This window comes from Plasmopara halstedii, assembly GCF_900000015.1.
Source record: "Plasmopara halstedii genome assembly, contig: Scaffold_470, whole genome shotgun sequence".
NCBI classification, from domain to species: Eukaryota; Oomycota; class Peronosporomycetes; order Peronosporales; family Peronosporaceae; genus Plasmopara; species Plasmopara halstedii.
In genome coordinates, this window is record NW_020187390.1 from 85944 (window position 1) to 97800 (window position 11857).

At 47.7% G+C, this 11857-nt stretch overlaps 4 protein-coding genes across 4 annotated transcripts; 3 read left to right on the forward strand and 1 right to left on the reverse strand.

Moving 5' to 3' along the window:
- Positions 1-919: 919 nt before the first annotated feature.
- Positions 920-6970, forward strand: PHALS_10223 (vps15 protein kinase; the record flags this gene model as incomplete). Its single annotated transcript, XM_024725610.1, has 1 exon — positions 920-6970. One exon carries the CDS (start codon positions 920-922, stop codon positions 6968-6970), a length of 6051 nt encoding a protein of 2016 aa, XP_024576369.1.
- Positions 6971-7048: 78 nt separating this feature from the next.
- PHALS_10224 (Uncharacterized conserved protein) lies at positions 7049-7792 on the reverse strand (the record flags this gene model as incomplete). The annotated part of the gene is made up of 1 exon (XM_024725611.1): positions 7049-7792. One exon carries the CDS (start codon positions 7790-7792, stop codon positions 7049-7051), a length of 744 nt encoding a protein of 247 aa, XP_024576370.1.
- A 139-nt stretch (positions 7793-7931) lies between these two features.
- PHALS_10225 (guanylatebinding protein) lies at positions 7932-10403 on the forward strand (the record flags this gene model as incomplete). Its single annotated transcript, XM_024725612.1, has 1 exon — positions 7932-10403. The coding sequence occupies one exon, from the start codon at positions 7932-7934 to the stop codon at positions 10401-10403; it is 2472 nt and encodes an 823-aa protein (XP_024576371.1).
- Positions 10404-10569: 166 nt separating this feature from the next.
- PHALS_10226 (uncharacterized protein) lies at positions 10570-10878 on the forward strand (the record flags this gene model as incomplete). Its single annotated transcript, XM_024725613.1, has 1 exon — positions 10570-10878. One exon carries the CDS (start codon positions 10570-10572, stop codon positions 10876-10878), a length of 309 nt encoding a protein of 102 aa, XP_024576372.1.
- Positions 10879-11857: the final 979 nt, after the last annotated feature.

Below are 11857 nucleotides of genomic sequence, written 5' to 3' on the forward strand. Positions count from 1 at the left end.
AAAGTGATCGAGCAATCACACCCCTGTGGTGTGACCGCCCTGCCAGCCCGCACCCAATTGGGTGTGTGATAGTTGGGTGGGAAGAGGCCCTACTGACCGAAAAAGCCCCATAGTGTAATGAGGGGTACGGAACCCGGTCCCAAAATGGTTCGGATAGCTATTAGCATCCCGCGCTAGAGGAAGCTATATCCTAGCGTGTGGCTTCCGGTAGTTAAATCTATCTGATCCGGCTATACTGTCTCCATCTTCGTCTCACCATAGCTTGTGGCTATTTATATCTTTCCCAACAAGGAATGACCTCATGACCCTGGAGACTGCGACAGACAGTCGCAAAAGATAGCGGCTCTCAGCCGGACCTATATCGGCATTAGCAAAATTGGTGCTAGTGAATTTGATCAATTGCATATTCCGCATTGAAGCTGATACGGGTTCGTGTCCGCGCCGAAAACGCTCCTACATTCTGACAAGAGTGGTTTCGTGACTAGCAAAAGCCTGACCGGAAAGGAAGGACGTGACAAAACATCCTTAACGCCTAATTCCATAGTCGAGCCATCACGCCTTCCTGATCTATGTTTGTTTTATGTACGAGCCAATGTAGTACTTGTGCGTGTATTTTTTTCATCAGTATTAAGCGGCGTATCTCAACACTTAGCACTCTGTGAATTTCGTCCCCACTTTCAGCACAAATGTCAAAATTGGCACCTTCCCCGTGGCGGGCATTCCCTGTGCACATTTTAGCAAACCAATTTTGTAGCGTGGATTTCCAGTCGAATGAATATAAACCAATCGGCTTTTGTAGCTTACTAGAACAATACTAAGGTCCAAAAACACAACCCGACAACACACAGAAAAATACATCTGGAGCTCTCCAGTCCTACCGTTGAAGAGGTAGGTTTTAAACCCAAAGCAAGTTATCAGCATGGGTAATGCCGCGCCACGCGCGCAGCCACAAAGCGTACTAGACAGCGCGTCACAATACCGCACGTTTTTAATGGATTACACACCGCGCTCAATGGATATGATGTTTGGAAGTTTGATTGGAGACGGTAAGTTTTTGAAGAGTATCTCTTGCAAGTGCGACGAGGGTCATTTGGTCGTAAAAATATATCGCAAATACGACGAGCGGGAGTCTCTCACAAGCGCTGAGGTGGCACTACGTCGCCTTGCGCTCGCTTTTTCGGTGGAACAGCAACCAAACGTCATTCCTTACGCGGACTTTCAGCTTTCTAATAAATACAATGTTGCGTTTATGGTACGCCAATACTTTGCCTCGAATCTGTACGATCGCATCTGCTCCAGACCGTTCCTTACTATGGTAGAGAAAAAATGGATTGCATTTCAGATATTGAGAGCGCTGGAGCAGAGTCATGCAAAAGGAATTTGCCATGGAGATGTCAAGCAGGAAAATGTTATGGTTACAAGCTGGAATTGGGTCTTTCTGACAGACTTTGCACCTTTCAAACCCACCTATATCCCGGAAGATGACCCTGCAGACTATAATTATTACTTTTGTGCAATTGACGCCACCCGTCGTGGGTGTAGTGTAGCACCAGAACGATTTTATGGAAAAGGATACGCGTCTTCTGGTGGATCGTCTGGATCCACCTCCGGCCCTGGAGGTTACAATGCGATCAAAGCACCCGATGCTGCGATTATGCTCTCCAAAATGGCAGATAGTGACGTGAGCGTGGAAGAGGTCGACAAACAGATTCTGGCGATGGGTATGGGAAGTGGAAATATGGCAGGGGTTTCTATGCAAACGTCACCTTCGACTACATCAAATGGTAATGCGCCGTCATCTTATTCTCGTTCGCGTCGTGAAGGAAGTTTGTTGGAATCTATGGATATATTCTCTGCTGGATGCGTGATAGCTGAGCTTTTCTTGGGTGGAAAGCCGCTGTTTGATCTTCCGTCACTTCTGAAGTACCGCCGTACTGGGGATATAGAGACGCTTAAACAGCAGATCAAAAAGGTGGGAGATTGTGACCTTGAAGAAATGCTTTTGCATATGTTGCAGCTAGATCCGAGCGCTCGAAACTCGGCAAGTGGCTATCTTTCTAAATACACAAGTTTGAATGGCTTGTTTCCAACGTATTTTGATAGCTTTCTGTTCCGATTTTTGGTGTTGGTATTAAGTCGGGGGGGGAAGGTGCCAGATGCACGGATTCGTCTTGTTTGTAAGTATTATGGTCGGTTGGTTCGTGAAATTGCGGGCTTGGAAGACCCAGAAGGAGAAGAATTTTTCAAGCTGCGCCTGAAAGAAGGGTACGGCTCCGACCGCCTAGCTACTGCTTCAGGAAGCGTGCAACAAAACCATGTGGCGCAGCGTGTACTCGAAGAATTGTATCAGAAAATTCCGGCTAAGCACGATAAATACACGGCTGAGCGAGACAACGTTGCTGTCACGAAACTTCAAAAGATTAAGGATAAAGAAAATGACATGCGCGGACTTAGTTCCACTATGCAGAAGAAGAAGATTGAAAAACTTCACGATCAATTTAATGCCCTTACGCTAAAAAAAAACAATCTGCTGCTTCTTGATTACGCTCGCATGTCATCGACGATTCCTTCAGATGAAAATTCAGTAGATGATGCCGAACTAAAAGGTGGGGATGAAATGCAAATGAACGGATCTTCAGTCAAAGCGAATATGTCGACACCTCCACCACACTCAAGTAAGACGAGACGGATGAAGCCGCCGACAAATCCTGCGAACGAGCCGTGGCCACATGATCGAAATGGTATAGTGATAGTATTGTCGCTAATTTGCTCCAGTCTTCGGCATGTTCAAGTCCCCGAATCGAAACTTACTGCGTTGTACCTGATCCGAGCGCTGGGTCAGTATACAAGCGACGAAGCTCGACTTCAGCGTTTGATTCCGTATCTTCTTGAAGTAATTGATGATCCAAGTGCGACCGTGCGTGCCTTGGCTCTTCGCACTATCACCTATTTGTTATCGCTAGTGAAATCTTTTCCGCTTGCCGATGCCTCTGTATTTCCTCAATACGTGCTGCCCGCCATGGTGCCATTCCAATCGGATCCAGACGAGTTAGTGCGTATCACATTTGCCGAATGTCTGCCCCAATTAGCAGAGACAAGTCGCCGATTCTTGGAACTAGCACACGCTATGAAACAGAAGACGTCGACATCTTCAAGCTCTGCCGCAACGCTAGCCGGCTTGTCCAACCGTAGCAACGAGACTTCTGCATCAAATACGATGTACATGGCATCTAGCAGTTTTGATAAGGAATTGAGTGTGTTGCATAAGATGATCTCGCGATTTGTGATTCAGCTAACTACACCTGATCAGAAAGCATCATCATCTCTTGTCAAGCGTGCTCTTCTCGTCGATATTACAAGACTTTGTGTGTTTTTCGGCCAAGAACGTACATTGGATGTCGTTTTGCCACAGCTCATCACCTTTTTGAACGATCCCGACTGGGAATTACGTGGTGCATTCTTTGACGCTATCGTTGGAGTGTGTTCTTTTGTGGGGCCCGTGGCTGTCGAGCAAAACATTTTACCTTGTATTGAGCAGGCTCTTTTTGATGTACAGGAGATTGTCATTACGAAAGCAGTAGAATGCCTCACTGGATTATGTCAGCTTGGCCTATTTCAAAAGAAGATCAGCACGTTGGTGGAAAAGGTTCGTATGACATGTTCGCTGCTTTTGCATCCGAGCTGGTGGATTCGCTATGCTGTACTGAAGCTGATGGGAGAAATTGCGTATAAATTACGAAGTGTGGACGCCAACGTTTTCTTAAGTCCGCTTTTACGGCCCTTTTTGCGCAAGATGATGGTATTTTTACCTGGTGAAGACGTAAGTGAAGTCACAAAGCGACTTTGCGATTGTTGCCGGCCTTATGTTTCTCGCGAGACGTTTGATCGTGCGCTTTTGGCGTCCTCATCTTCTTCAGGCCTCGATGACGTGATTGCTGAATTGGAACAATCTATCGCACAAGCCTCCGATGAAAGTGACGACGATGCTTCCCCACCTACGCCTATGACGGTGATGTCGACGACTTCACGTGAGTCATTAAATGAGCCAGTTGATGAGTTGCTTCGACTACGTAAGAACAGAGACGCTCTACTGAGTTCGGAGTCCACAGACGGGTATGGTATGTTACGTCAGCATTCGTCTGGTGCAGCTGTCGCATCTTCTGCTGCGGTGACAACAGAAACTATTCCAACAAACGGAGTGGCTTCCATCTACGATCATCGCAAAAACGAAATCCAGTCTCTTAAGCTTATACAGCAATACGTATCAATTGCCTCAATGCAGATGCGAAGCAAATTGGAATTGGCCAAGACAGAGCAGGCTGCGCGCATGCAAGGATCTTCTAGAAGCGATCGTACTAGCTCACCTCATGGTGCAGTGACTGGTTCTTCTGTAACTATTGGAAGCGGAGCTATTGGTACTACTAGCAATCCATTCGCTCGTAAGCTATCGCGTTCGCATCTTCGTGTACTTTTTGTGCCAGATATGCGGTTTGCACTTTCGACAGCACAACCTTTAAAGGCCTTTAATTTTGGCAATCCAGCGTCCTCGCATGTTACTGCCAGTAGCAATGCTACATCGACAACTGCTACATCAAATTCCACTGCTCTTGTAACCAGATCTCGGTCACATGCAGCCACCAGCTCGCCGTCTCATTTTGTTGGATCGGCAACTTCCGTAGCTTTAAATGGTGGTCATGTACCCTCGTTGGAAAGCCTCTCCTTAACGCATGTGGGCAGAATGTACAGTCTTGTTGAGCCTAGCACACCAATATCCACATCCTCAGTCACTGTATCTGGCCCTTCCTCAATTGGATCCATCTCCTCTTCGATTGACGAGTCTGGACTAAGCCACGTGGATTCCAATCACTTTGCACCTACCAGTGGTGGTGTCATGGTGAGTATGCTTAACATGAATATGCGCGATATGTATGGCGGCGATGCTGTAAATAGCATGTTGGAAACACATCACCACTCAGTCCATGCGTCGCCTGTATCGCCTCCCCGGCAAAGAATGATGAAAAAAGCCCATACAACGTATCACCACTATTTTGCATTCAAGGAGTCAGCAATGGATCCAGCCTTAGGAAATCCTCGCAAATTACTAGCGCGGCTGAACGCGCTGGGCATTCCGCCATTGCCCCCTGATCTTGGTGCCCTGCGGCTTACCGATGGATCACTTTACTCCATTTATAGCCATGCGTCAAGTCCGTATTGTCTGATTGGTAATAGTGGCACTGGCAGCTTTGGTGCTGGAGTAAATGGAGCGCCAGGAAGTGAACGAGGGGGCGCAAGTGTGACTGTTGCGTCGACACCAGGCCAGGGCGGCAATAATATTCATTCTTCTGGCGGTGGAAATACCTTCACCGCAGCGGTAGCAGTTGCTGCAGCCATAAACGGAGGCGTCACACCTGCTAATTTTGGTGGTCCCAGTAGTAGCAACGGTGCAGGAAGTACCTCAGGTGGTGTCAACGGAGCATACAGTGGAAATGGATACCACTCGTTATCGCGCAATTGGCAACCACGTAAAAGTGTCTTAGTCGCGGAACTAGCAGAGCATTCCGGAGCCGTAACTCGCGTAAATGCTGCTCAAGACTACAGTTTTTTAGCATCCGCTTCGAATGATGGGACAGTGAAAATTTGGTCAGTAAGATCCTTACAACACAGTGTCAACCAAGGATCACGGTGCACGTACGATGGACAAGGTGGCGTAATTACCGATATGAAAGTGCTTACTAATAGCCACTCGGTTGCCTCGGCTTCTAGTGATGGAACGGTACACGTTTTTCGCGTGGACAAAGTCAATTCAGTGGGTGGGAATGTACAAGCCACAGGTATCAAAGAATTGCGAGCAAATAAAAGCGCTGTCATGGCAATCGACTACCTGAATAATGTTACGGAGGCTCTGCTGTTGTATGCCACTCGCGACGGCAAGGTCCACGCGTGGGATCTGCGCATGAGGCGTGAGGCTTGGACTCTCAGTATCTCTCCTGAGTTAGGCTACGTTACGTGTATAACGCACTCTCTCGACGTGAGCTGGTTAGCTGTTGGGACGAGTCGAGGCTTCTTGTGCTTGTGGGATCTACGGTTTTTAGTTCTTATACGTATATGGCGGCACTCGTCACACTACGCGATCCACCGGATTCAGCCCTGCTTGGGCTTGCCTAACACGTTACCGCTTGATGAAACGTCAGTGCCGTTGGTCTTTGTGGCTGCAGGTGATGGGGAGGTTGCGGTCTTTGACCTCAGTATTGGCGCATGTCGTGCTGTGTTCCGTACACTGGATGCGCAGGCATCTGAGGCTGAGGCTTGCAAGTGCCCAACACTTTTGCACGTGCCGATTCCGCACCGCAGTCGCAGTGTCCTGGGGAGTTTTTTGGGAATACTTGGTATCACGATGGCCTTCGATGAGATCTCTTCGTCTTCACTAAGTGAAGAGCCTAGTGTCCGAGCGATGTTGTATCCATCTTTGCACGTGCGTGGCATTGGGGATGCGTTAATTACGGGCGGTGAAGATCGACAATTGCGGTACTGGGATATTCGCAACGGAAAGCAGTCGTATACCATCTGTGGCAACGAAGAAGCTAAATCGTTTTACGATATCCAGGCGCCTCCAAGCGATTGGTGGCGCATGAACTCAGGTGCTATCTCTCCATTACGTTATAATGAGATGCCAGCAGCGCCCATGTCGACTACTGCTGCCATTACCAAACCAGAGTTGGCTTGGAGCAAGCTAAGCCCACCTCTTATTACTGTGTGCCAGGATTCATCTTTCTATTCGGGAGCAGCTGCATCAAGTTCTGATGGTGTCGAGTCAGCGATCAGCATGGAGAGAAGAGGTCTCGTTCCCCCGTCTCCGGCACACACTGACTGTATCCTTGATTTAACGCTGGTGGAGTTGGGAACTAGCCAAAATTTAAGCCCCATGCTTGTTTCTAGTGGTCGCGACGCACTTATTAAAGTTTGGAAATAATTCAACAGTATTGAAGTGATCAAAGCAATGGCGTGGCATTAGATAAGAAAGAGCAACGGCACGGTTACTCGAGTTAGTTTACCGCTTTCTGTAGCGCTTGTTGCCTCCTCTTTGCTGACGCTTCATCTTAAGCTGTTTACTAAGCTTGCTAGCGGCAGATCCACCGTTTTTTCCGTCTTCAACACCGCGCTTCTTGTTAGAGACAGCTCCACCCTTCTGAAAAGCACGCGCATCTTTGAGTTTGGAGCGCTTGGACGGCAGCGCTTTGCCTTTGCGTTGCTGCTGAATTCGCTGAAAAAGTGTAAGATATTGTTCCTTGTCACCACCACTTTTCTTTTGTTGAAACGCCGAATGTATTGACTCGTCGGTTTCCTCTTCACAACTATCATCGCTTTCGCTCTGAAGGTTGCCAACCGATGTCGTGACGGTCACAATATCACCAAACTTGCCCTGTGTAAAACTATCGTTGAAGGTTTCAATTTTAGTCACGGCCTTGGCACTGCAGGCGTCATCGCCATCATCCAGATCATCGTTCTCCTCCTCATCCCTCTTCTTATAGTCATCAAGAAGATTTAGTGCCGCCATCATTTCCTTCTGCTCTTCCCTTCGCTGCCTTTTGATCTCCAGCTGCCGCTTCTTGGTCTTGTACGCCTCCATGTCCAAACCAAAACGACGACGCTCCTGTTTTCGCTTGTGGAAACCGGTGAGGTACTCCTTACGTTTATCTGGGTCAAATGTCACCACAAGTTTTGATTTCTTGCGCACTTTCGGATGGTCACCCATTCCACGGGACAGCTTGGCCTTACTGCTCGTTCGCGCCATTAGTGCTGTTGTATATGTGGGGTACGTTATTTGTATGTATGATACACTATATCTGTGGCATGTATTAGATGTGTACACGTATATCAAATATATTCGCATTTTGCTCACGATGAGCGTGGCAATATCAGCGGGGCAGCCAATGCCATTTGTGCTGGTGGATGAAGATGGTGGATTTCAGATAAACCCCGATGCACGCGCCATGCTGGAAAAAGTCAAAACGCGGATCGTTGTCATAGCTGTGGCGGGCCTTTACCGCACGGGCAAAAGTTTCCTACTTAATTTGCTGGTTCAAGGTGTATTGAAGTCGACTACCACGAATTCGAGCCGTGTGGGCTTTGCTGTTGGTGGCACAGTGAATGCATGTACTAAAGGTATCTGGATTTGGGGAGCGCCCATTCCCTTGGATGGTGATACTAGCGTGATATTCCTCGACACCGAAGGACTGGGATCCGTGAATCGCGAGCAAACACACGACACGCGCATATTTGCGCTGGCACTGCTACTCGCATCAAATTTTGTTTACAATAGCCGTGGCGTGATAGATGGTAATGCCATTGAGGATTTGTCTCTTGTAGTAAATTTGTCAAAGCACATTCAAACGTCATCATCGAAGGAGACCTTGGGTAATGCCGATAGACTGCACGAGTATTTCCCAAGCTTCATGTGGATTGTAAGAGATTTTACTCTGCAATTGCTGGATAATGGAAAACCCATTACCTCGAAGCAGTATTTGGAAAATGCGCTGCAGCCGACGGGAGGATACAGTGATGATTCTATAAAAAAAGATCAAATTCGAGCGCTGCTGAGTAGTTTCTTCAGGCATCGCGACTGTGTGACCCTAGTCCGACCTGTGGACGATGAGCAAAAGCTAAGAAATTTACCTCAAGTGGCGTACGATGAGCTGCGTGACGAGTTTCGAAGCAGCTTTGAGAGTCTCCACAAAAGACTTTTTAGCAAGATTCAACCCAAGACTATGTTTGGTAAGCCAATAAACGGAGCAATGTTCGTTAACCTGGCTGGATCGTATGTTGAGGCGCTGAATAGTGGCAAGACACCCGTAATTTCGAGTGCATGGAGTCGCGTAGTACAGGCGCAATGTCATGATGCATTGGAAGAAGCTGTAGAGCGATATAAGGCTGAGTTGCGCGCGCGATTGCGAAGCTATGTATCACCCCAGCAGTATGAGGAAGATGCTGAGTTTGAAGTCGATTGTGAAGTAGAGCAAGACACTGAAAAGAAGGTGATGAGCAGCGGTATGAACAACGCCGTGTTTGATGAGTTCGGAAATCTTCAATTTCTAGCTATGCGCCACGAGTTTGAATCGGATGAATCTACTGAAGCAGATCTAACGGCACTGGAGAATAGACTGATTGCGGTCGTGGGAATAGACGACGTGACGGAAGCTCCTTGCAACGACGTAAGGACTCGCTTGCCGTGCTCTGATGTCAAGCTCAAAAAAGTGCATCGCTTGTGCAAGCGCTTGGCTAAGAAGAAGTTGCGCGAAATCCTCGACGAAGACTTCAGTGTAGAAATTGAATCTGGAAATGATCATGATTACATGACCCAATTTTATGCGAGAGTTAATGCAGAGTTTGAGAAATATCGTCAACAGAACGCGGCTGCATCGATGGCATACTGTCGACATTTGCTGAATGGCGCTTATGATTCAAAATCGAAGCATCTGGTACACTCCGATCAGCTCCAATCAAGGTCAGCTATGGATTTATTTCGTGAGACGCAGGTTTATTTGCAAGAAGAATTAGATGCAATGCACGAAAAGTACATTGCATATGCGGTGGGTCCGTCTGCAGATGCAGCTTATTGCGAGTATATTAGCCAGCGTGTTCTCTCACAGATTATACAACGCACGGAGAGTACCAATGCCGCACACATGGCAGAAGTTCGCGCACTTGAAAAGCAGATGAATGATCTCAGTGTGAAGGTAGCCGTTGCGCATGGACAGGAAGGTGCAATGCAAGAGCTTTCTGCTCAACAGCATGAGAAATGCAAGCTTGGGATAAAGGAGGCCGAACAGCGCTGCGCAGTTGAGCTTGCTGGACTTCGCTCCACATTAGAGTTCAAAACAAACGAGCTGGAGCACATTTTGAATCATAATGCGACTATGAAGCGCCTGGCTGACACAGCACAACAAGGTCAGTATCGTGCAACGGAGTTTGCATCTTCAGCATTTACACAAATTCTGTGTGGTTACCTCATTAAGCAACACATGGCTCCTGGTGCCAATGGCTCAGCACGTGCTAAGTGGCAGCAGCGATACTTTGTTCTTCAAGGTCCACAGCTAAGCTTCTACGACACCAAGGAGGATTACGAGCGCTGCCGCTCTGACAACCCGCTTATGGACGTTACAGGTGCCGTAATTGAAGATAATTTCGCAGTTCCAGAGGCGTTCAGTATTTCTTTTCGTGACGACAAATACTACCCCTTACAATTACACGCAAAGTCCGTTGAAGTCAAGCAGGAGTGGGTGCTTAGTTTGCGAGCAGCTGCCGCTAGATTCGCTACTCAGGACGGATTGCGCAGTCTTGCTACCTCAAGCTCTTCCTCGGACATGTGCAGCTCTGCGGAAGGCAGTCGATACAAGCAAATGTAGTCGGGTCCTTGTTGAGCTTGAAATTCATAATTATAGTAAATACAAGTGCTACGTGAGTTATTTTGCCATTATGTGAGCAAAAACTATGCAGTCGTCCGGTGTCAACTAAAGCTACCAACCTCATCCATGTCTTGTGTGCATAAACCAGCATTTTGATGTCAGATCAATGCAAAATGAAAAGGCTTTCAACTTCGAAGTGGCAATGATCGAAGTAGTTGAAGCGATCGATTTCGTGGATGTTTGCATTGCTCAACGAGGTGTAACAGCTGCGCTCGTAAATCTTATCCAACCATTAAGCGATGCGAGAAGTAGATACGATGACCAGAATTCCAATCGTCGTGATGGAGTCAGATCCTTTCCGGACTCGGTAACACTTACCGCGATTTTTCGAATGGGTATGACTAACAAAGAAGCCTTTCGCGTCAGCCAAACCTCTCTTGAGGACGCGATAGGTATCGCATTGAATGCAGAGTAATCGTCTCGCACCGCGACAATCAGATAAGGTACCGAAACGGAAGCCTGATGAGCGCACATGAAGCAAAAAGACCCTCCCATTCGCTCTCAACTGAGATGTACTAAGGGCTGGACTCCCAAGCAAGGTCGCCCGACAAACCTGTCGCGGGGAAACATCGAATTTTGATGAATCGCTCTGCGCCAATGAATGTCGTACCTAGCTATAAATGGAGCGATTCTCCTTGAGAGAGGCGGGCTCACACTTATTGTTACTACAAACACCTCGGGCATTGGAAGCCGTGGAAAGGCTTGATAGATGAAAAACACGTGCGAATGTCGAATACAGCAGACAGTACGTGGAGTTGGTAATGATTTCAAGTATGGATAGCCATCCATGCATCTTACGACGGGGACATGTGTGAAGCGGCAAAGCTACATGCTGAATTTTCAAGTATATTTGACAGCGTAAACGTTGTCTCGTTCTGGCTCTAGATCCTATGCAGCGGGGCTGCGGTAGCTAAGCACTCGAGGAAGCGTACTTTAGGTCACCGACCAAGTACGAGTTAGCGGATCGAAACCCGCTTACTCCTAGAGTAATTATTGCCTTCCCAAGGCTAATTGACTCTTCGGTTAAATTCAAAACTGACTTTTATTTATTATTTTATCCTCATTTTAAAAATTTAGATTTTTCTAGATATAGAACATTTACAGTGCCAGTCGATTATTGCCTCAACGAGGCTCGTTCGTTAGACACTGCAACTCATTTGTTGGAATTTTAACAACTTCCTTGCTCCGTTAGCCCTGTGTCCACGACACGAAAATCACCAAGTCTCGCTGGTTCTGAGAGCGAGCACGGGCAGAGCCCAACTTCGTCCCCCGCACGCGGTGCAACGTCGGACAGTGCGTCCGGAGCACCGAGGGATGCATATCTTAGGCTTGATGTGCACAAACGTCGCGCTCCGCGCACGCTTTCAGTGCCGAGTGGCCTCGTTGAGGATGTG